This window comes from Pholcus phalangioides, unplaced genomic scaffold, assembly GCF_987345545.1.
Source record: "Pholcus phalangioides strain wild (caught in Gottingen) unplaced genomic scaffold, Ppha-v1.0 ptg000008l_1, whole genome shotgun sequence".
NCBI classification, from domain to species: Eukaryota; Metazoa; Arthropoda; class Arachnida; order Araneae; family Pholcidae; genus Pholcus; species Pholcus phalangioides.
The window spans coordinates 57,775,839-57,800,404 of record NW_028301601.1 but is presented as its reverse complement, the minus strand read 5'-3'; the positions used below and the strand labels follow the sequence as shown (position 1 = coordinate 57,800,404).

The 24,566-nt window shown below is 41.8% G+C and overlaps 4 protein-coding genes across 4 annotated transcripts; 1 reads left to right on the top strand and 3 right to left on the bottom strand.

Annotated features, from left to right (window-relative positions):
- Positions 1 to 4,971: 4,971 nt before the first annotated feature.
- LOC149084615 (speckle-type POZ protein-like B) lies at positions 4,972 to 6,000 on the bottom strand. The gene has a single exon (XM_089235350.1). The coding sequence runs from the start codon at positions 5,998 to 6,000 to the stop codon at positions 4,972 to 4,974; it is 1,029 nt and encodes a 342-aa protein (XP_089091476.1).
- A 6,869-nt stretch (positions 6,001 to 12,869) lies between these two features.
- On the top strand, positions 12,870 to 13,901 carry LOC149084614 (uncharacterized protein F54H12.2-like). The gene has a single exon (XM_089235349.1). The coding sequence runs from the start codon at positions 12,870 to 12,872 to the stop codon at positions 13,899 to 13,901; it is 1,032 nt and encodes a 343-aa protein (XP_089091475.1).
- Positions 13,902 to 15,467: 1,566 nt separating this feature from the next.
- On the bottom strand, positions 15,468 to 17,605 carry LOC149084613 (uncharacterized). The gene has a single exon (XM_089235012.1). It carries the CDS (start codon positions 17,505 to 17,507, stop codon positions 16,455 to 16,457), a length of 1,053 nt encoding a protein of 350 aa, XP_089091138.1. The 5' UTR covers positions 17,508 to 17,605; the 3' UTR covers positions 15,468 to 16,454.
- A 5,248-nt stretch (positions 17,606 to 22,853) lies between these two features.
- On the bottom strand, positions 22,854 to 24,209 carry LOC149084612 (speckle-type POZ protein B-like). The gene has a single exon (XM_089235014.1). It carries the CDS (start codon positions 24,036 to 24,038, stop codon positions 22,857 to 22,859), a length of 1,182 nt encoding a protein of 393 aa, XP_089091140.1. The 5' UTR covers positions 24,039 to 24,209; the 3' UTR covers positions 22,854 to 22,856.
- Between the last annotated feature and the right edge of the window lie 357 nt (positions 24,210 to 24,566).

Here is a 24,566-nt window from a genome sequence, read left to right as displayed (position 1 = left end):
TCCGCAGAACATTTAGCAATCAACGTGGCTCTATAGAGGACTTATCAATAAGAATAATGTTCATTCAGGTGCCCACAAAAACTGGGGGAAAAGTTTTTCTGGTTTTTGGAACACCGAGTTTTTATATGTCATTAAGAATATTTCTTATTTTTATAAAGGGTGTTTGATGACGTAAGCAACATTCAAATCACCTCCCCGCCCTTTCATCAAGTCAGCAAACCCGACCGCCCCCCCCCCTATCGATGCAGATGTAATACTTGACTGACCCTTAACTTTTGACACATTTTTTTTTTGTGGGCAGGCCAAGGTGTTAGATTTCTGATAAGCAAATAAAACAATGTGAAATTCTATCCCCAAAATCAAAGCTCCAAGTGGAAGGTCATTATTAGCATTTTCTATGTCAAATGTAAACAAATAACAAGTACCCAAATTGCATGGTCTTAATCACTCAGAACGCTCACAACCAGGGTGAATGGTAAAGCCACTATCTCCTATATACAGTGTATATATACAGGAGGTAGTGGCAAAGCCCTATTAAAAAGCTTTCACCACCCAAAGAAAAGGGCCGTTCAAGTATTACGTCAGCAAATTTTTAGCCATTTTTGCCCTCCCCCCTCTTAGATTGTTATCATCCCTATTATCTTAAACCAGAAACCACGGCTACAATGAACTATTACTATACCACATATGCACCTCGTACGTATTCCTATCAGAAGCGGATTCAAATGATCTGAGGAGGCAAATTAGTTGAATGAGAGGTCATTTTTATAGGTTAGCAGAAACCATTTGCCTCTGTCTAGGGAGCGAGGGGCTAGATCAGTAAGTGATCAAGAAAGTGTTCAAGCATGGACTAAAAGAGTGAGGAAAAAGATCAGGGAGTGGTCGAAAGAGTTATCAAAAGAGCGATCTTTTGAGTGAGGGAAAATATCAGTGAGTGACCAGAAGCGTGACTTAGAGAGTGTGTAAGCATACGAGAGACCAAAAGAGTGTATAAGGATGGGAGTGGTAAATAAAATAAATAGGGAGTGAAGTTAATGAACGGCCAAAAGAGTGAACAAGAAAGTTTGCAAGCACGTGAGTGACGGAAAGAAGGCATAGAGCGTGTGCAATAGCATGCATATAACGTGTGCATATAGCATGCGAATAACCAAAAGAGGTACTTGGAGTACGACCACATGAATGAGCTACCAAAAGAATAATATAGGGAGCGTACGAGACATAAGAGAGACCAAAAGAGTAACCTAGTGGGAGGGGGAGGCATGGGAGTGAGCTAAAGATATCAGTGAGTGACGTAAGAGTGATAAAATAACGACACCAAGAAAGTGTTCAAGGAAGGGTGTGACCAAAAAGAGCAGGCGCGGATCAATGTTGTGGGGGGGGGGGGGAATCACACGTGAAATGCGATAATTCATAAAAAATGCTCGGAATTTCATAATATTGCAAAAAAATAATATTGAAAAATCAAGAAAACTTCTTTAAAAAACGGATAAAACGGAGCATTTAAAAAAAGTTGGGACAGAGAGGTAAAAAACGGGACTGTCGTCATGTGAAATGCGGGACATATGGTCATCCCACACAGTATAATATTTTTTTAACGATTTCTGAAATCGCTTAAAGATCCGCCCCTGCGAATTAGAATAAGAGAAAGGTGGGGCAGAATTTATGTAGCCTTACAGGCGACAAAACTATAAATGCACCTCCGATTCCTCTGTGGAACTTCTAACGAATTAGTACATGTTGGAATGTACGTGATGTGAACCTAATATGAAGATTGTTACTGGTATAATGTTTGTAATGTGTAGTGCTGCCATCAATGTTTCTGCTGAATTCGACCACAGGCGGCAAAACTATAAATCCATCTCCTGATTGGCGGAAAAAACATCCACCTTGTCGCCAGAATCGGACAGTTAAATTCTTGCCAATCGGTGTGATTAGAACTGATACACACGGGAAGTACCCTCAGTTAACTTAGTCACTAAAAGTGATTCGATATATATATATTTTTGCACAATTCACATCAACACCATGCATTGATATTCGTTTGAAATACATCTGATCGAGGATCGTCTCTATTAACCCAAGATTCCACTATCCCAGTTGATGCTGGACCTTCGTCCACGGTTAAACGAGCCTGTACTCCTACTGTATATTTTACAGGATTTAATAAAAGCGATCGTGCGCCCCCTCCCCACATCCGGAAGTAGGGCCCTAGGCTACTTTATCGCACACCAACTTCGTCATTTGCCATACAGCAATTTCCTACCGATGGAGTTTGGTGGGAAATGAGGGGGCCGTCTATCGGTAGTCATCTCGGACTCGGTAGGCAAAGAATTTGTATTCTGATCGGACCCATACGTACGGTCGATCTTTAGAACGGATGGCACAAAAATTTTCTCGATAAATTTAGTCACCACCCTTCGAAAAGAATTGAAATTTACAAATTGGTTAAAATGCTATATAATAAGGATTTTCGTTAAACACACCTTAATTTTCACAAGAATTTTTTTCCCTCTAATTCGTGACTGGCCTGGGGAGTGGCAAGAGCCCCCTGACCGTGGACCCCGACGGCAGCCTTCACATGATGGAAGAGGAGCATCTTACCACAGCACCACTCGGGCGCTAGGATGGAATCTTTGTCGACAAAGCCAAACTTTTCACGGGCCCTTCTGTAGTGAATTTATATGAAAAAAGGTAATTGTCCCGCACCCACGATTGGAGCCCTTTCAGCCTCACCCTTGCGGTGGGGAGAGAGGGGGGGGGGCTTTCAGTGGTCGGTAGAAGCTGGTTCTCTCAAGTTTTGCTAATTCAAGTCGCGAGCGAGAGCTCGATTTTTAACATAATTTTCGAATCGATACATTCATTTTCAACATCGATTTCACCAATGTTGCAATTTTTGTGGGTCCCCTCTTATCTTGAGGTGCTTCTCTCACCTCAAGAGAAGAGGGGACCCACAAAAATTAGATCTGGTTCAAATTTTCTAGAATTAACCAGGTGGGATCTCAGAAAAATCACTTGGTCCGGGGGCCCCATGATGCTCTTAAGACGGCCCTGCTCCCGATACAATGGTTAGCAGCCTACTTCTCAATATGCAGAATTAATAAGGGGCCGTTCAAGTATTACGTCATCATCGATGGGGTGGGTGGGTTTGGATAATGCTTAAGTCATCAATCACCCTTTATGAAAATATGAAATATTTTTTAATAGCATCTTACTCGGTGGTCGAAAAACGAGAAAACCTTTAGATAGTTTGTGGGCACTTGAAGTAACATCCCCCATTGATAAGTGCCTTATAGAGCCACTTTAGTGATCTCTAAATTTTTCGCGGATCCAAGTGATCTGGAAATGTCCGGGCCGCTTAAGTGCTCTGAAACTGTGCCACGCATCACTCAAGTGATCTGTAATTATATGCCGCATATCACTTAAACAATCTGAGAATGTGTGGTAACTTGAGTGCTCTAAAACTACGTTACATGTCACTCAAGGGATCTCTAAATGTGTCACGGATCGCTTAAGTGTTCTGGAATTGTACCACGGGACACTTGAGCGATCTGTAAATGTGCCGCTTAGATCATTTTTACTAAATTAGGTTTGAGGAGGGCAGACCGCATCAGATAACCCCCAGGACCGTATTTGGTCCAAGGGCCTTTATGCGATTAATCAATATATGGCTTAGAGGGTGGGTCGCAATGAATTTATTAAAGATGAATTTTGAGTTCATAGCCTTCAAATAACATTGAAATTAACAGAAATTGATTATAATAACATATAAAAAGGTATTCTTCCGAAATTTCAATTAAAAAAAAATAAATTTTTGATCGTTAGAGGGAGCACGAGCGACCCTATGCACGTCACTGATCCCACCAATATGCGTTAGGATTCAGAGGGGCAGAGCTGCTGACGAGGGGGTCAAAAATGGCTAAAAATTTGCTTACGTAAATACTTGAACGGCCCGTAATGCGTTTTGATTATTTCCATCTCGGGCTTTTTTTTTTCCACCGAATAGTTTAGTTATAATTCTGACGAGTTCAAGTAGGCTATACAAGTCCAATTCTGTTCCAAGTATTGTGTTGCTAATAGACAGGACAGCAACTAGATGCTTTGTCAGCAAGGGCAAGCTAGCATTTTGACGAGCTCATGTAATGTTGAAGGAAAAGGGTGAATTCGGTGACTTTCTGGTACTTTACAGCACAACTCCTCCGGTCATGTATCTCCATGCGGCAATTTCAAACCAGTGGAGTTGGGTGGGAAATGAAGGTCCCCTCCACATCGGTGTTCGCCTCAGGATCGGTAGGTAAAGAACTTGCTTCTGACGTTCTATGGCCATGGACCTTGATGGTAATCTTCATAGTGGAAGACGAGCATTTTTACCACTGCGCCACTTATGCGTTGCCTCCCTAGTGCAGCACCAAAATCACCTATTCTCCACTAATCGCGGCCCTGCCAAAGTTTCCATGCTTCACGTACGTTTAATTTTCTTACAGCATTACGGATAAAGGGTCATTCAAGTATTACGTCATCATCAGGGGGGGGGGGTTTGAAGGTTGTTACGTCATCAACCACCCCTTTTTGAAGATATGAAATATTCTAAGCTGCTGACGAAATTTTGCTGACAGTGGGGGAGGGGGTCAAAAATTTCTGAAAATCTGCTAACGTAATACTTCAATGGCCCCTAATCCGAATTTTACGGATTCATATGCAATTACATATATTCGATACCCACTACATGGCATTTATGTAAAAAAAATCTTATCATATAGCTTCACTTCAAATTTTTGTAAAAATGTGACAGAAATTGAAATTTAATAATTTTTTTCAGTATTATGTTATCAATATGATTAAATAATATCACGGTTTAAAATATTATTCCGATATTTTATCTACGAAAGGTTGAAGCCAACAAATATTACGTGAACATAAAATGCTATCGCCTATGATCATCTCTCACTCATTTATATCGCCATTCAAGAAAGATCATAATTTGTATCTCCTGATCATCTCCTTCACGATGTCGCAAATCAAATCTGGTCGTGTCTTGAACATAGGACGCCGACTCTCGAAATTCTCTCCCGGAAGGTTTTTGCAGAAGTATTCAAGCGCGTGTTTGCGCAGTTTCTCAGCGTTATGGATGTCCGCGCTCAGGAGGACTTGACAAACGTTCTTGTCGTCGAGACGCGACTTCAGATATTCGTAACAGTACGATTTCAAATCACTCACCTCATACTTGTCGCTGGCTCGTAACAGTTCCAGGGAGAGATCGAAATTCATTTCGCGCACACCTCCCGAATAAATGAATTCCATGAAAGACTCCATCGAATCTTTTTCGAAGTCGGTAATTTCCACGCGACGGGTTGATTTCTCTACCGTGTCGTGTTCGAACATGGCCGCGAACACTTTCGAACGAGCGCAGAGCACAGCCGAATGCACAGGAATGTCTTCCTCTCCCACAGAAATGACGAAGTCCGAATGTTTTTTGCTGAGCCATAGCTTCTTCAGGTCCTCGGTCACATTTACCATCGGGTTGATTTCCGCACCACGATGAATGGAAACGCTATCTCTGACGGAAGTTGCGAAGTAAGTCATTTCTAGATCGACTATCAGAGCGTCGCCGATCAATTTGCGTTTCAGATCACTTGCCGCAATCGTTTTCTGAAAACCATATTGTACAGTGTCGGTAAAAACGACCCACTCGTCAGATTGTCCATCGAATAAAACCTCATAATTTTCATTAACTAGCAACAAACGATATTTACACTTCACATCGTCTACTGATCCCTTGATACATACAAAACAAGAAACGTATCCTTTGCACTTGTCTGAGTATCCACCTGGATATAATTCCAAGTACCATTTCAAGCCGCCGTCTTCTAGCTGGATCGCATCACTTTCGTGACATTCATCAACTCGCGAATCGAGTAAGCTAAAACAACTGATCGTCCACGTATATTTAAAGTCTATCATAACGTTTCCCGATAATTCACGTTTATCAAACTTTGAAACCATCCCGAAAAGCCAAATTTATTTGCACTCTAGGGGGAAAAAAAAAAGCAATCACAGCTATTGCAATGGTAACACGTCCGCTCATCAGATGCGAATGATCATAATTGACTGTGTAGTTCGATTTTGATAGCAGTGTCAAGGTTTGCCAGAAAGTAAAAAAAAAAAACAACCCGTGTTTACCAACTGCATGGGGGCCGTTCAAGTATTACGTACAAATATTTTTTAATTGAAATTTCGGGAGAATACCTTTATGTTATTATAATCAATTTCTGTTAATTTCAAATGTTATTTGAAGGCTATGAACTCAGGGCCAAACCCCCAGGGCGGGCCAAATATGGCCCTGGGGGTTATCTGATGCCGCGTGCCCTCCTCAAACATAATTTTGTAAAAATGAATTGAGCGGCACATTTACAAATCACTTAAGTGTCCCGTGGTACAATTCCAGAGCATTTAAGTGGCCCGTGGCACATTTTCAGATCACTTAAATGACCCGGGACACAGTTCCAGAACACTTACGGCCGTATTCACCAACACAGTTTCAACTGCAATCGCAAGTGAAAGGATTGAAGATCAAAACGGATTGGTTAAATTAAGGATTTCAACCAATCCGTGTCGATCGCTCATCGTTTAACCTGTGATTGCAGTTGGAACTGTATTGGTGAATACGGCCGTTAAGCGATCCGTGACACATTTAGAGATCCCTTGAGTGACATGTGACATAATTTTAGAGCGCTTAAGTGGCCCCCAGTGCGGTTCTACATCACTCGTGTTACCCGCGGCACATTCTCAGATTATTTAAGTGATCTGCGACATACAACCTCTGACAATAAAGTTCGGTGAATAGTCCTGTAACATTAACGTAGATGAAATGTCAACGAAAGTTACCTAACTGTCCTTCGAAATAGTCACTTGACATTACTATGCACCGCTGAGATCTCCTATACATGCCCTGGAAACTTTGCAAGAAGTCTTGCAAAACGGAACACAAACGACGCTCAACTGAACAACGGTGGCGGCAGATGGTCAACACCTGCCGCTACGCATGTGCAGCGTTTTGCTTCGCCAGTGTTGCCAGATCGGCCGTTCTGACTTCATTCACCGAACTTTATTATCAGAGGTTGTGTAATTACGGATCACTTGAGTGATACGTGGTACAGTTCCAGAGCACTTAAGCGGCCCGGACACATTTCCAGAGCACTTGGATCCGCGAAAAATATAGAGATCACTAAAGTGGCTCTGTAGGGCACTTATCAATGTGGGGGGGATGTTACTTCAAGTTCCCACAAACTATCGAAAGGTTTTCTCGTTTTTAGCGCACCGAGTAAGATGCTATTAAAAATATTTTCATAAAGGGTGGTTGATGGCGTAAGCATTATTCAAACCCACCTTCCCCTTTGTCATCAAGTTGGAAATCCCTCGCCCCCTCGATGCTGATGTAATACTTGAATGGCCCCTTCGGATAGAAGCTGCTCGCTACAGTGTTGAACATATTGAACATTGTCACAACACGCATGCGCGAAACTGAAGCGCGTTTTTCTGGTGGCCGTCGGTTGGCGTTTAATAATAGATATTTATATACTTAATTTTACCTGAAACTGTCATCCACAATAATAGGTGCAGTCGTTAGAGCATGGGACACACACGTAGCAAATTCTGGGCTCGATTCCCCTCTCATTACCCAACCGGAATTTTGTTTTTTCCTCCTTACCATCTTCGTCTCTTGATGATCTTAAATTTATACTCAATTTTACTATTTTTTAATTTTAATAAAATTTGATTTTTTTATTAATTATTTTAAAATCGTTGCACAGGTCAAATATGATTCATTATATCACCACCAGTCGTCAGATTCACGAAGTTGGGGGGGGGGGGGGCGAATGCGAGTCACTCCCTGTTTAAAAGTCTCGCCATAGAGCAACAGTCCTGCAACGATAAAATTATTCAAACATTACACTTCACTCGTAGTTAGTAAAATTGACAACAGATAGAGGCACTACACGTGACAAGCGTTACGCAGAAATATGCACGGCTTCCAGCAGGGCCCAGAGAGTTCTTCGACAACCTGCTAAAATCTCTTTATTGAGGCAGAGCGGTGGGCCATGATCTGGTTAGAAGGAGGTCACATCGTCACGGCAATTTTCAACCGATGGAGTTGCGTGGGGAAATGGAGGCGCCATCTATCGGTGGTCACCCTAAGCTGGGTAAATAGAGAACGTGTCTCTTATTGACTAATGTAAAAAATAAAAATTTAGTTTTGTTTACATATAAATAGATCACCGGCAGTTCCATATCACTTGAGTCCAGTTCCGTGTCACTTACGTGACTTTCGGCGCATTTCCGAATCACTGAAATGAAATGTTCACACTGTTTTTGACGCTCACATGCTCGCCCACGCTGTAGGCCCCTCTTTTCGTCACTCACAATGCTTCCACACTTTGTTTGTCATTCGTTTGGTTGTTTACTGTCTTGGCCTCTCGCTTTCGAGGTCACATCTTTCATCATTTACCACTCCTCCTATCTTTACACACGCTTACTGAGTCCCACTTTCGGTCACTCACTGATCTGGTCGTGATTGCACGTGATCTAATTCGCATTTTCAGTCAGTCACAGACCTGGTCTCCCGCTATCAAGGTCAATATTCTGGTCACTCACATGCTTGTATACTGTTTTGGTGGCTCACATGCTTTTACGTACTATAGGTCATTCTTTGGTTATTTTTGTTGCACCACGGTCATTTTCTATACACGAGGGCTAATTAGACCAGGATCTACATTTTACTACCGATTCCGAACGGCGGCCTATATTATACTCACCGAGAAGTTGGTTCGCTCAAATGTGGGACTTCCTTCGGCAACAATCTTTCACGTCACCGATTTTATTGTAGCCCTTCGACAGGAAAATATTTGACAAGGACGAACCGGGTATCGAACTCGCGCCACCTCTAAACATCCTTTGGTACTTCAGGCGAGCATCTTATAGACCTGGGCTACCGCGCCCCAGGTCACTCTACTCGTCTCTCACATCCTTGCATACTTTCTTACGTCATTCTTTTGGTCACTTGCTCTAATCTTGTTCTTCGCTTGGCAGAGGTGGATTTATTGTTTTACCCCCCGTGGGCTACAGACATTTTGCCGCCCTTCTCTCATTCCTAACATTGGCCGTCCCTCCGAGCTTGCCACCATGGGCTATAGCCCGCTAAGCCCTCCTGTAAACACCCTTCTGCGCAATGAACCTGGTTCTCCGTGCAATGTCTTGAATATCAAATTGTTCCTGCCAACTGTGTAACCATCCTTTATAACAGTGGCTCTCACCCATTGGAATCCCGCGGCCCGGTTGAAGTGATTCTCAACCATTAGAAGCCCGCGGCCCGGTTGATTTCTTTTTTATGAGGGGAAGCTCCGTCATACACACGGCCAGTAGGGAATAAATGGGGGAAAAATGAGACAATGAATCATTCACGGCCCGGTTTGACTTGTCAGGGCCCGGCGATTGAGAAACACTGCTTTAGAACATACATTCTCAAACTTTTTGTTCCATCGCCCCCCTTTTTTCACAAAGTTTTTTGCTCTCATCGCCTCCCTACTTAAACGAACCCATAGGATCCTATGTTAAACCATTAGCTTCTATCGCCCCCCCCCCCACCCCGGACCTTTCCATCGTCCACCAGGGGTGATATTGGCCACTTTGGGAAACACTGCTTTAGAAGCAGAAAACTTTTCACAGTTTTCTAAATCTTCGTCGATTTTCTCTCCTTTTGTGGCAAATCATAGGTGCCCTTGATTGATGCATTTTTTCTCGGTTGTTCCAGCATGAAATCATTTTCATTCTAATATACGTGCATTCATCCCTCTTGACGACACCCCGGCCCATCTCGTCTGTAATCACCACAAAATTTGCTAATCGCGACAGTGCACCTAATTGTCCGGGGAAAATTTTGTTGTAAAAATTGTGTATGTTTTTTTGTTTTGACTCAAAATAAAGTGTTCCGGACTCTGACACGAAGCAGGGCTGGAACAGATCTCGGCAACGGGATAAGTTCAGTGGCAAAGTTCTGGCGTTCATTAAGCATGAAACCATTGCAAAACATTTCGGTCGACACTGTCTCGGAATTAGATTGCCCCCCCCCTTTTGTTTTCCTAATCAGGCTTCCGTTCTTTCGCCTACATTCTTCAATTTCAAAATGTTTCTTAATGCACGACACAGGAGTGAGCACATGAATGAGCAAATCGGTGAGGTAGTGAGCATAGTAGTGATTGAGCAAATAAGTTAGCAAGTGAGCAGAGAAGTAGTGAATGAGAAAGTTACAGAGTATAGTAGCTTACTACAGTATATTGAATCAGCAAATCAGTGAGTATATGAGTGAGCGAATGAGTAAATCAGTGATCATATGAGAGAGCGAATGAGTAAATCAGTGATCATATGAGAGAGCGAATGAGTAAATCAGTGATCATATGAGTGAGCGAATGAGTAAATCAGTGATCATAAGAGTGAGCGAATGAGTAAATCAGTGATCATATGAGTGAGCGAATGAGTAAATCAGTGATCATATGAGTGAGCGAATGAGTCAATGAATGAGCATAGGATTGAGCAGATTAGTGCACACTTGCTCACAGACTTGCTGATGATCTCACTCAATAGCTGTAGTCGTTGTTTGTGAACAGACTTTTACTTAGCAGTTTGTGTTGTTTTTTTTGTTTTTGTTGCATTCAAAACATTGAATTTATTGCACAAACGCAAATTATTATTTTTTTATCGCGGTCATTTTTCTAATTTCAAGATATTGCATGAAGCCAAGGCGTTTGTGCAGATTTTTTTACTTCCATTGAAGAAATTAGCGCCCTCTGTGGGCTCAACGGAGGACAAAAATGAAAAAAATATCAAATGTAATAAAGATAGCTCGGGCTTAGGATTTTTTAAAATCTCATCTGGTAATATACAGGGTTGCCAAAAAGTCCGTAGAAACTTTAGGAATTCATGAAAACAGGAAAAATAACCGAAATAAGAAACGGTGTGCAGGGTTAGCATCGCTAGAGGTCACGGGAATATTTTTCAAGACAGGAAAAAAAAAACAGCCGATGGGTGGCGCTGACGTACACAAGTAAAAGAAAAGATACGCAAATAACGAACAGAATGCTTCCAAATCGTTTATTACGCCAGTATGCGTTTCACATGACCATCACCACCACTGGGGTGGGCGAGTCACAAATTCAGCAACGGCAGAGTGCAGCGGGTCCACATAAGCGGTTTACAACGGTGAACTGATTGTGGATTAGGAGCGCAAGTTCTTATAAACGTCTCATTTGCATATTTCCACCGAAGTCGCTCGTACCAGTGCCACCTATCGGCGGTTTTGGAGTTATTTTTTTCCCCGTCTTAAAAAAATTCCAGTGACCTAGCGATGGTATCCCTCAAACTGTTTTTTTTATTTCGGTTATTTTACCGGTTTTTTTATGAATTTTTAAAGTTTCTACGGACTTTTTGCGCACCCTGTATTTAAAATAGTTTCCAAATCTTATAAAAATATCATATACATAATAATTAATGTACAGGGTCCACAGTAACAGGGCGCACGGCATTTTACTGGTGAACCGGTGATCCTAGAGGCATACTTATAACATGTAATACTCAGAAGTCATCCATGTTCCAAGGAGTTGTTACAGCTATTAAAATAAAAATATATATATATACACGGACACCTTGTGCCCAAAAACCCAATTAGAAAGTTGTTGCCATTTCTTGAGGCCCACAAAAGAATATTTAACGTTCCTAAGTGCGATATTCGCACTCAAATGCGGGTGAGGGGGGGGGGGGATTCACATCTACAGACAATCACAGTGTCGTGTCAGACACGGCAAACATTCTAAACATAAAAATGTCTGTCTGCGCCTACTCAGCCACGATACGATATAAATGAATGCGTTCGTTGGTTTTCTGTTAAAAGATGTTTGCAGTGTCTGACCAGCACATCCGCTGCACGTGCTAGTATCGTCGTTGTGCCGGAAAGAGACGATCGGGCACAGAGTTGGCGATTTCTATGCCCCACATCCAATCACCGTGCGGTATTTGTGAGCGAACCCTGAAGATTCTACGCCAAAATAAGAAGAAAGGAAATAGGTTGCTGTGGGGCAAACTTGGCAGGTAGTTTCATCGAACTACTCTCGTGACGTTCAGATGAACTTGGCACTTGGCAACCCGTGCGAATGCCTTCTATCTCTAGGAGGTGACGGTCTGACACGACACGGTGAGTGTCTGTAGAAGTGAATCCACCCTTAACTGTCTCCCCCCCCCCAATTTTCCTCCGTTTTTTGAATTCGAATATCTCAGCGAATATCGCGCTATATACGTTATTTGAATACTTTTTCTAAACGGACGTATGGTTGTACGATCAACGGCTTCCCAATAAAATGACATGTGCCCTGTTAACTACGCATCCTGTATATCAGGGTGTCGTGTTGGTTGCAATATCAACTATAGCAGAACTTTTTTGAAAATTTTGTAGTATAATCCCGGCCTAAAGGCGGGCGAATTCATTTATTTGAAAACGTGTCACGGGACACTTAGTTAAGTGATCCCTGATAGTACCGCGCATCACTTAATGATCTGTAAATGTGCCGCAGATCGTTTAGTTGGTCTGGAACTGTGCCACGCAAGTAGAATGGGGGTCGCTTGAGGCACTTTCACCCATCACCTATTACCCGCTTTCAAACGCCTCCGATGGAGGCCCTCTGGAATTTAACATTGGAGGAAGTGGTGATGAGTATCTGGATCTCTCTCAAACGTTAATTCACGTGAAAGCTAAGGTCGTGAAAGGTGATGGGTCTTTTCTAGATAAAGAGAGTAAAGTCTCACCCGTGAACCTTTTCTTGCAATCCATGTTTTCCCAAGTTGATGTTTCTCTGAATGACCGCCTGATATCATCTTCCAGTAACACGTACCCCTACCGAGCTATGATAGAAAAACTCTTGAACCACGGTAACGAAAGCAAAACCAGCCAACTGACAACTGAACTCTTTTATAAAGACACTGCCGGAAAAATGAGTGACGTGGACCCTACGTCAAAGGACCCCAATGAGGGTTTAATACAGCGAGCGGCGTTCATCGAAGAAAGTAAGACCGTCGACATGATTGGTTCGATTCACGGGGACATATTCTGTCAACAGCGACTCTTGCTGAATCTCGTTTCTCTAAGAATAAAGATGATTCGTAGCAAGTCAGAATTCTGTCTGCTTTCACCAGACAAAAGTGCAAACTTCAGAATTGTTCTCCGTGACGCATGTTTATACATAAGGCACGTCAAAGTGTCTCCTGGTGTGCTTGTAGGACATGCGAAAGCTCTAAGTCATACTTCAGCCAAGTATCCAATAGACAGAGTAGTGTGTAAAGTTTACTCGCTACATCAGGGAAGCATGTCGTGGGTTCAAGACAGTGTCGTCGTTGGACAACTACCCAAAAGATTGGTAGTCGGAATAATAGACAACGACGCTTTTTCGGGATCGTATAGCAAATCACCGTTCGAGTTTAAACATTACGACCTTAACTTCATAGCCGCGTATACTGACGGACAGCCAGTTCCTTTCAAGCCTCTAGAACCCCAATATGATCAAGGATTATATGTCCGAGCGTATCATAGTTTGTTTTTAGGGACTGAAAAAGCCTGTCAAGACAGGGGTATAGATATCTCTAGAAGTGAGTTTCCATTGGGATACGCTATCTACGCCTTTGATCTGAGCGCCGATCTCTGCCAAGGCGATCATTTCAATTTGATCAGACACGGCAACCTACGACTGGAAACAAAGTTTAAAGCTCCGCTCGTCCAACCGGTTTCAGTCATTGTCTACTTGGAGTTCGACAACGTCATAGAAATAAATCAGGCACGAAACATCCTCTACGATTTCAGCAGTTAAATATGTACTCATCTCAAATAAAAACAATTTTAGAACGCGAAACACCATACTTCATCGATGTGTTTCCATGCGACATGCTACCTGTGCATATTCAAACCTATCCAGCGTCTTTAGTTGTGAACGCGGATAAGCACACACAACCTGGTTCGCACTGGATGGCAATCAACATTCCGGACAAGAACACCTTGGAATTTTTCGATTCATACGGACAGAAGCCAGAGACTTACGGAAAAGAAATTGCATCATTTACAAGAAGATATAAAAACATTTTATGGAACTCGACTCCTCTACAATCACCTACCTCCAATGTATGTGGACAATACACTGTGTTCTTCGTTATACAGAGAAGTAGAAATGTAGCTTTAGAAAGTATTGTTAAGAAACTAAACAGAAAAGGAAATGATTTTGCTGTTTATCAATATGTAAAGAAAAATTTTGCTGTACGATTATTATTCAAGAAATAAAGTATTTAGTCTAAAAAATTGTCTAGCGTTGGTTATTTAAAAACAGTACCCAAATGAAACACAACCAATTGAAAATAAGAAAACATTTATTAAATGCGATAAATAATGATTATCCAATGAATAAAGATCGATAAAAGGCTAATAAGAGTTATACATGAGGGAATAGGGTGTTTGCATAAATCGTCGTTCAGCCTCCTTAATCAAATCTGAAATACGAATCGACTTGAAAAAAGTCGATTCGTATCGACTTTTTCGACGAGTAAGGCCCCGCCCCTTTTAGATTTACTTTGGATTTGAACTCCAATGAGCGTATAGTAATTATCGGAAATTAGTTGATAACCACAGACAACATCCCTTGGTCAAGATAACGTCTCGACAGTGACATAAAAAAAAATACCGCCATTTTGAAAATAAACACGCATTTCCGGTGGCGCCATCTAGCGGCGGAAATTGTCATTAAAGTGCCTCAAGCGACCCCCATACTACTCACGCATCACTTAACCCTTTCAATACATGGTGGGCAAAAAGTCAATAGAAACTTTAAAAATCCATAAAAACCGAAATAAAAAAACGGTTTGCAGGGTTAGCATCGCTAGGTGACGGGAATTTTTTTAAGACCGGGAAAAAAATAACTAAAAAAACAGCCGATAGGTGGTGCTGACGTATACAAGTTACATTAAAAGATACGCAAATAACGATCAGAATGCCTCCAAATCGTTTATTACAGCAGTATGTGTTCCAAATGACCACCACAGGGGATAACACATTGAAGGCGAGTCACAAATACAGCAACGGAAGAGTGCAACAGGTCCATCCACATACACGGTTTATAGCGGTAAAGTGGTTGTGAATTAGGGGAACAAGTTCTTATAACCTTCTCATTTGCATATTTCCATGGAAGTCCTCGTACCAGCGCCACCTATCGGCTGTTTCCGAGTTTTTTTTCCCTATCTTAAAAAAATTCCCGTGACCTAACCATGCAAATCGTTTTTTATTTCAGCGATTTTTCCGGTTTTTTATTCTTTTTTAAATTTGCTACGGACTCCCCCCCCCCCCCCGTAAATGTCTCAGTCAAGAAAAAAAAAATCAGACTTGTGAAAGGGTTAAGTGATCTGTTAATGGCCGCGGGCCACTTGGGTGATATGGAAATGTGCCACGGGCCACTTAATTACCGTGTAACTGCAACGAGGGTGCCGTAAATCTGTAATGTACTGTAATCTGATCTGTAAATATGCCGCGGGTCGTTAAGTTGTCTGGAACTGTGCCGCGGCGATATAAAAATATGAAGCGGGTCACTTGAGTGATTTGGAACTGTGCCGTAGGGGGGCGCTTAAGTGATCTGTAAATGTATCACAGCCGCTTGAGTGAATTCATTCATTACACTTCACGCACAGTGAGTTGAGGAAAAACTCATAGTTTAGTTTATAAAATAAAATTGCAGATGGCAGCACTACACATAACAAGCATTACACGGAAACAAACTTCACGGAAGGTTCACGAAACAACATTCCAACATGTACCATTTCGTTAGAGGAATGTGGACGAGGTGCATGTCTGGTTTAGTAGTAGCCGCTTGAGTGATATGTGAATATGTCGCGGGTCACTCGAGTGATGTGGAACTGCACTTCGGGTCACTTAAGTGATTGAGAAATGTGTCGCTTCATTCATTTATTACAAAATTAGATTTTGAGCGTGGGCCACATCAGATGACACTAAGGGCCCACATTTGGCCAGCGGATCATGGGTTGAGCATATATGATGTAACAGGGGTGAGTCAGAAGTGTTTTGAGAACATGTGGGTGCTCGTCTTTAGTTTTATATAGCTTTCTGAATGAATACTGGGGGTGCTCGGACCCATACCAGAATTTACCGTGGGTGCTCGAGCACCTACAGTACTCGTGGCCTCGACGCCACTGTGATGAAGTCACTAGTGATGCTGTGTCCAAACGCGAAAAAAGTTATTTATTCAAATGCTGAAGAACATGATCCACTTTCAACGATACAACTATGTAATTAACATGCGCGTCTGCGATGATTACGCGCAACCAATTAATTACGAGGAAATGGAAGTTAACAGTTAAAATTTCAGTTAAGATTCTGCATTTTCGGAAGAATTCATTTTCCGCTGCTTGTTCATCAACCCCCGGACGATGTCGCAAAGCACTTCCGGTCTCGTCTTGAAGATCGGACGCTGGCTCTCAAAATACTCTTCGGAAAGGTTTTCGATGAAGTATTCGAGGGCGTGTTTGCGCAGTTTCCCGGCGTTGTAAATGTCGGCGCCCACGAGGACCTGGCAAACGTTATCGTCGTTCAAAAGGGACACGAAATAATTGCTGCAGTGAGATTTCAAGTCACTCACCTCGTATTTGTCGCTGGCCCGCAGCAGTTCCAAGGCGAGATCGAAGTCCATCTCGCACACAGTTCCCGAGTAGATGAATTCGATGAACGAGTCGATCGTGTCTTTTTCAAAGTCGGTCACTTCCACGCGTCGAGTGTCTTTCTCGAGCGTGTCGTGTTTGAACATGGCCGTAAACACTTTAGATCGCGCACTAAGAACAGCTGTATGAACGGGAATGTCTTGTCCTCCAACAGATATGACGCAATCCGCATTTTCTTGGCTGGTCCGCAGTTTCTTCAAGTCCTCGGCCAACTTCACCATCGGCGTAATTTCCGCATCGCGGTAAATGCCAGTTCCATGTTTCACGTAAGTAATGCAATAAGTCGCCTGCACGGTAACCTCCAAAGAATCGTTCACTAATTTAGGCTCCAAATTACTTGCTGCGATGGTTTCGGGATAACCGTCTCCTCCAACCGTGAAAGGGTACCACTCGTCCCAGACCCCATTGAACAGCACTTCACCGTCGGTATTTCGTAATGAAAGATGGTATTTGAATATTGCGCTCTCTTTTATGCCCTCCACGTAGATGAAACAAGAAACGTATCCTTTGCAAGATTCATTCCGTCCTCCGGGATACACTCCTAAATACAACTCCATACCTTTCTCTTCAAGCTGAAACGCTTCACTCTGGTAAAATTTTCCAACCTGCGAATCAAGCGAGCTGAAGCCTTTGATGGTCCACGTGCATTGGAAATGACCCTGAACGTTTCCCGACACTTGCAATTCACCGAGCCTCGTAGCCATCAGGAAGGACTGAAACCACGAACCAGGTATAAAAACAGTTATTGAACCGTAAAAAAAGCTAAAACTCGCAAATAGTCTTGTTCTGACTTCACGACTGCACCTTGTTAATATTTTTCCTGAGCGGAAAGAGATTGCCGTATCAGCATATCTATGCTTTAGATATAAAAATACATATTTCTTTACATTTTCAGATAAATTTCCACTATCCGTCGATTTCAAAACAATCATTCTTATCAGTGATTGCGAAATTTGATCCATGAGGCGCATATGGTCCATGAGCGCATGAGGTATCCGAGAAACTGGTTTTCCGAAGAGATATCTGTGCCGGATATTTGGGTTTTTGCCGAACCAAACTTTCATGTACAGGCTAGTCATAACTTTGCCAATATACGAGCTCATAGCGGTCGCAAAATTAAAGTAATACTGATGAAATTCTAGATATAGGGGGTTTCAGACTATGCGCTCAATAATGAGATGAGAAACGAAACCCTTGCTCTCGTGGTTACAGTTACAACAAAATTTCGCAAAAATCCAAAGGACAACACTTACTTTCATGCATTGCAGAGTAATTGGAGCAGTGAAAACCTATGAATGGCCTTGGAATGGTACTTGTAATAACACCGTAAATGTGAGCACAGGACGCGGGTAAAGAAAGATCTGTGAGTGGGGTTGGTGCGCTAGACGTACGGTCAGCCCGAGTGGCATGGTGGTAAGATGCTCGTCTACCATCGTGAAGGTTGTTGTCAGGGTCCCGGGTTCGAACCCAAGGGAGGATATAGATAAGATATTTTCCCAAATGAACTCGAGGCGGCCACCGATAGACAGCACCTACCTAGACTTCCAACCCATCTCACTAATGGCAGTAAATTGCAATATAGCGATATGGCCAGAGTTGGTGAAGTAGTGTATAATGAGACGTACGGTCAGGGAGTTGTGGAAATTTGAAGAAATTCCCCGACCAAGTGTCTAGCGCACCAACTTCTCTTTCTTTGTCTGCGTCCTGTACCGGTGTTTATGGTGATATATTAGGAGCCGTTTTTACTGCGCCGATCATTTTGCGAAGCATGAAAGTGGGTGTTGTCGTTTCTATTCTTTGAAATTTGGTTTCTCAAACCCAGGGATGGCCAACCTTTTCCCAAACCGTGCCACAATCAAGATTATTTTGGTCCGCGTGCCACTCTGTGTATTTCGACGAGAAGACCATACATCCCGTTTTACGGGACAGGAGCGTTCTTGCACAATATTCTTCGGCTGTCCCCTTATTTTCGTAAAAATGCTACGTTCGTCACTCTTTACTTCTGAATTGGTTCTATTTTTGAGTCGTAAATGCGATTACCGCAATGCAGATTGTGTATGTACGTATATCGATAGAAGTCCATCTTACCTACACCAGGTTGGACAGACACCTGAGGACACCATAGGAACCTGAGAATTCAGGGTGCTTGCCCACCCCCCTCCCAATAAACTTTCTAAGAAGCTTGCTCCCCCCCCCCTCCCCCAGAATTAATGGATGTACAATGTAGTTGTATTATACAATGAATGTCCCCCATGTGTAGGGTTACCAGACATGTCCTCCTTTTTGATGTCATTCAAAGCGTCCTCTTACGTTTTCAAAATTCGGTAAATTCGTCATTTTGTCCTCCTTTTTCAGGTTTCCGGAATTATTTTTCTGGTAACCTTGCCCACGTGGAGGATCCTGAATCTGGTGTGAATGGATACTTACGTTCAGCAACTAGATACTCAATGATGGAAAAACCGAACAGAATCGCATTGAATAGAATGTCATCGCATGATTATTATTTTAAAGTGCCTATATATATTATTCGCTCGAATGTAACCGATTCGCTTATTGGTTGCATTTCGTCTTGTTTTATGCAAGAACTTTTATAGTGTAACTAATCCCTGGCCTTAGAATAAGATTGTTTAAAAATTCTCGAGACATTCCATTTGAAAAATGGAGTACAATTTCTTTACTTTTTTTTTCTTTAAAAGCGTTCGCGTGCCACTCCTGATACCATGGCGTGCCAATTGTGGCACGCATGCTGGCCACCCTACTCTAACCAAAACCACGAAAAAACTAGGGTTTCGTTTCTCATTCTCGAGAGAATACTCTTAAACTCGAATTTGATTCGTATTCGTTGATTTCTGCGGCCGCTATGGGCTCGTATATTAGGAAAACTATTTTATGACCACCCTGTATGTAAGTGTCGTGCATGCTATGTGTTCCGATATTTCTGCGATATTTGGGGGTGGGGGTTCACAATGCTATGTATTTAGATAGAGGATAATATATTTTCATTCACTTTACCTCAGATTTCAGTTATTAATTCTGTATGTCGGAAGTAAATGGCACAATGTGTCAAAAGGGAGATTTCACGAAGAGCCGGTTAAAGATTGGTGTGTATACCAATGTGCAGTGGTGTGACGAAAGTACAGCCAATTAATAGCGTTTCCCAATACTGACGAAAACGGACATAGTACCCTTTACCTCCGACATACAGAATTATTCTCAATATATCATTACATTCGTGATAACAATAAAGTCGTTATCACCAATGAAAGCTGATCGAGCTATTGCACCACTGAAATTGATATCAATTTTTCCAGTTTTGTTCAACGATAAAGGCGTAACAGATATGGAATCCGCTCTTGTAGTTCTTTCTATTTATGGTCTGGTTGATCAATATTGTATTTGTCACACGTTGTATGGTGGATAGAGCATGTTTTGACAATTCTAAAAGGTGCCAAGCATATTTTTCCTTCGAGAAAGATCGTCCTGAATAACCTGTTTTACGAATATTTTTGAGACTTGGTGGACCCCCCCCTTTCCGTGTTAGTAGACATACACTGAAAATTTTAAGTCGTCTTCAGTCTCCAATTTAGTGAATTATGGGAAATTGTAGGTGCAGATAAAAAAGAAAATTATTTGCCATGCTTGAATTGGGCAGTGGACACAAATTCCTATTGCCAATTTAGCAACTGATCCTAAAAACATATGAGTTAATATAATTTTCCGTTCGATCCTGGGGAAGAACATAGATAACAAGTTCTTTTCCTTCTGAAGCTGAGGCGACCACCGATAGATGACGCCTTCATTTCCGACCCAACTCGATGGTAGTTAATTACTGTATGGCGATATGTGTTGGTGTGCAGAAAAGTAGTAGTTGTAGTAGTTACTCTAATGCAGTGCTTCTCAAACTTTTCTCACCAGCGGATCCTTGTCCTAGTGAACGCTAACCCAAGACTTCCTAGAGTAATCTAACAAAAGCTACTTCAAGGCCGCGAACAGGCACGTATGAACATTTTCTTCTTGTCACGACGTCCCTAGAAGCTGCGACGCACCCTTTGAGAACCACTGCTCTAATGTCTTTGATTTTTGGCTACAGGCAAAAAAAAAAAATCAAATTTCAGTTTTTTGAAGCAGTTCTAAAACTTCACAGCGCTCAATGAACATTTGAATTTTACTATTGCAGTGCTATCTATCAATTAAATTTTCAGCTAAACTGCTAAACCCAAAACACAAGCTGAAAGACCCTATTGTTTTTGGCTTGCTGCTGAAGAAAGTTTGTCCCCGTCATTGGTCTATGTAATCGAATTTCTAAGACCCTGTGTGGATGAAAACAATAAGTAAAGAAAGTCCGAATCCGGTGAACAGAATAGAATGCAACTACTATTTATTTCGATCATGTAAGGCAGGGTATTCAACCTTCAGGAGAGTGTGGACCAGTTGGTTAAGTGACCTCTGACAGCGCCGTAGGTTACTTATAAATGTTCCGCTGGTCACTTCTGATATGTAGATGTGCCGCGGCCCCGCTTCGATGATCAGAGAATATGCCACGGTCCACTTAAATGACGTGGAACTGCACACACACACCGCTTGAGATATCTGTAAATGTACCGCGGGATATTCAGTTGATGTGGACTTGCACTGCGTGCCACCGATTCGGGGAATGTGCCGCTTAGTTCATTTTTATAATCAGATGACTCCGAGGACCACATTTTGCACGAGTGTGTATGATGTAAGACAGTGGGTCCCAAACTGTAGGTCACGACCATCTGGGAGGGGGGGGGGTCTCGAAATAAATTTATTTTATTCTTTCGCAACACTTTTTAATGTATGCCAACCCCAAAACATACCTTAATTCTTGGCTGAGCTGCTTATTATTCATGTGCGCCTGTAGCCTCTCAAAATATGGGTCACGATCCCTTGGGGTGTCATGTTGATGAACCGGGACGGGGGGGGGGGGGTCGCGAGAGATTCTGTGAAATGAAAACGTTCGAATAAGAAATTTGTCTTTATTTTTCGAATATTGTCGATGCTAAAAAATGCCGTATAACTCAACTGTGTACGGCTACTTATTATGATCAATAGATCAAGTTAATATTTCTACAGGGAACTCAGAAAGAATCAACAAGTTTTGAAATATTTTGATATAATTTTAAAAATTAAAAACACATAATATGATGAGTAACATGTAAATATGTAAAGGGAATATGCCTACATTTTATATTATGAACACTTGATAACGCTAGTGTGTTGTTTGCGAAGCTCTTTTGATGAAGAAGTAAAGTCTTTGGAGGACTCATAAATGCCGGGAAAAGGAGGAGGGAGCGGGGTTGAAAATATTGTATACTGGGCAATCACTATAATAGAAAATATCCACACAATGCACAATTCAAAACAGATTTGTTATAATGAAGAAAGGTAGCTGCGTCACAACCAGGGCCGTAACTAGAGGGGGGGGGGGCGGGGGAAAATGCCCCGTGCGAAAGAGTTTAAGGGGGGGTGGCAGTTTTAGGTGGGAGCAAAGAACACCATTACAAAATTATTGAATTTTAAAGTTGTGGGAGGGGGCGGCAAAATAATTGTTACGGCCCTGGTGACAACCATGAAAATGTTATGAATACATATCAAAAATATTCATTCTACAAAATAACCCGAGAATATTTTTGGCACTGGGTGCTGCGTTTGATTACTAAATTATCCACTTTGCACAATTACGATGGAAAAGATACACATTCCGTGCCAACTTGCGGCTGTTGATGACACCATTCCCTGGATTCAAAGCTAAAAAAAAAACGTGCTGGTGGATTGAAATTTCATAATAATACGGTTTCAGCAACTAAATATCGAAAAAGTAATGCGATTCCACATTCATCATTAATTACGAAAATCGAAGCTCTTAGAATTAACAAAAAATCGCATGGAAACCGGGACATGATCACACTATGCAGGGGGGGGGGGGTTTGGCGATAAAATTCTTCTCTAAAGGGATTCAAAATGTTTGGAAACCACTGATGTAAGATGACGAAGAATATAAACAAAACAAATTTATGTATTTATTCAAATCATGAAGGATCAATCACTTCAACGATATAGCTTTCTGGGTGAATTTGCACGTGTATAGAAATGATTACGTACAACCAATTAATTACGAGGAAATGGAATTTTCCTTCAAAGTTAACAGTTGCAATTTCAGTTCTGTGAGGATGAGAAGATTCTATTTCCCACCGCTTGTTCATCAATCCTTGGACGATGTCACAGAGCAGTTTCGGTCTTGCCTCGAAAATCGGACGTTCACTCTCAAAATATCTATATTGTTCTGAAAAATTGTCGATGAAGTATTCAAGGGCATGTTTGCGTAGTCTCCCGGCGTTATAAATATCCGCGTTCACGAGGACTTGGCAAACGTTGTCAGGTTCTAGAAGGGACAGCAGGTAATTTGTGCAATACAATTTCAAGTCACTCACCTCGTATTTGTCACTGGCTCTTAACAGGTCCAAAGCAAGATCGAAATCCATTTGGTGCACACTCGCCGAATAAATGAATTCCATGAAGGATTTCATCGTGTCTTTTTCAAAGTCCGTCTCTTCCACGCGACGAGTTCCTATCTGAAGTGTGTTATTTTTTAATATGGCCGCGTATACTTTCGAACGCGAACTGAGTACGGCCGAATGAACAGGGATGTCCTCATTTTCCACGCAGATGACGCAGTCTGTATTCACTTTACTAAACCACAGATTTCGCAAGTCTTCGGTGAGCTTCGTTACCGGAATAACTTCTGTACGCCGATAAAACTGATTACTGTCGTTGACATATGTAAGACAATATACTGCTTCCACGGTGACTACCACAACGTCATCAACTAGCTTAGATTCGATAGCTTTTCTCTCCATGGTTGTACCACATCCGCGGCATCCATTGTAATCGTCCTTCATACACAACAGATCCGATTCATTTTTCAAGAAAATCTCGCCATCGGCGTTACGTAGTGACATTTTGGCTTTGAAACGTACTCTACTGGTCAAAGTAAGAAAGACGAAAAAGGAAACATTTTCTACGGCGTTTGATGCATTTTTCCACGAAGCTGTGATCATTTTCCATTCCATGCCTTGCTCTTCCAGCTGAAATGATCTGCTTTCAAACATTCTTTCAATACCAAGAGAACTGAAGCGCTCGATGGTCCAAGTGCATTTGAAATTTCCCTGGAAATTTCCAGATACTTGTATTTTACCGAAATCGGTGGCCATTGGAAAAGTTTATTCAAAATTAAATGGACTTGAAAACAGTCTTTTTTTTTGATGGAACTGGAAGGCTACACATAAATATTTTAATGGATACCTAAAAAAAATGGCATTAAACTACGTTGTTCGCTTTCAATTTCTCTCTATAAAAATTTTTCAGACCCTCCAATCAGCTCTGATCCGATAAAACTTGTAAATAGAATGAAAATTTTCTTTCCAATGGTGATTAACGCTGTAGTGATAACATACCTCAGTGACATCAAGTGTGCCTCACAAGATCCTTTCCTATCAGTTTTGTTTCTTTTCTGCAATTGTTTTCTGTTGTTAATTCCTCTTGTTTCGTATCTTTATGGGAATTATTTCTAGATATAATTGAGAAATAGAATTGTTTCACCTGATAGTAACACAACTAAAACAGACAAATACACTAGATCAGTTGTTCTCAACCTTTTTTTTGTCCATGGCCCCCATTTCAACCATTTCTCATTCCTGTGCCCCCCCCCCCTTGTAAACATAAATACTTTTTTCTTTTTA

Bases quoted from the DNA above. Each gene is read 5' to 3' on its own strand.
- LOC149084615 (XM_089235350.1), bottom strand. From the start codon at position 6,000: ATGGTTTCAAAGTTTGATAAACGTGAATTATCGGGAAACGTTATGATA.
- LOC149084614 (XM_089235349.1), top strand. From the start codon at position 12,870: ATGTTTTCCCAAGTTGATGTTTCTCTGAATGACCGCCTGATATCATCT.
- LOC149084612 (XM_089235014.1), bottom strand. From the start codon at position 24,038: ATGGCCACCGATTTCGGTAAAATACAAGTATCTGGAAATTTCCAGGGA.
- LOC149084613 (XM_089235012.1), bottom strand. From the start codon at position 17,507: ATGGCTACGAGGCTCGGTGAATTGCAAGTGTCGGGAAACGTTCAGGGT.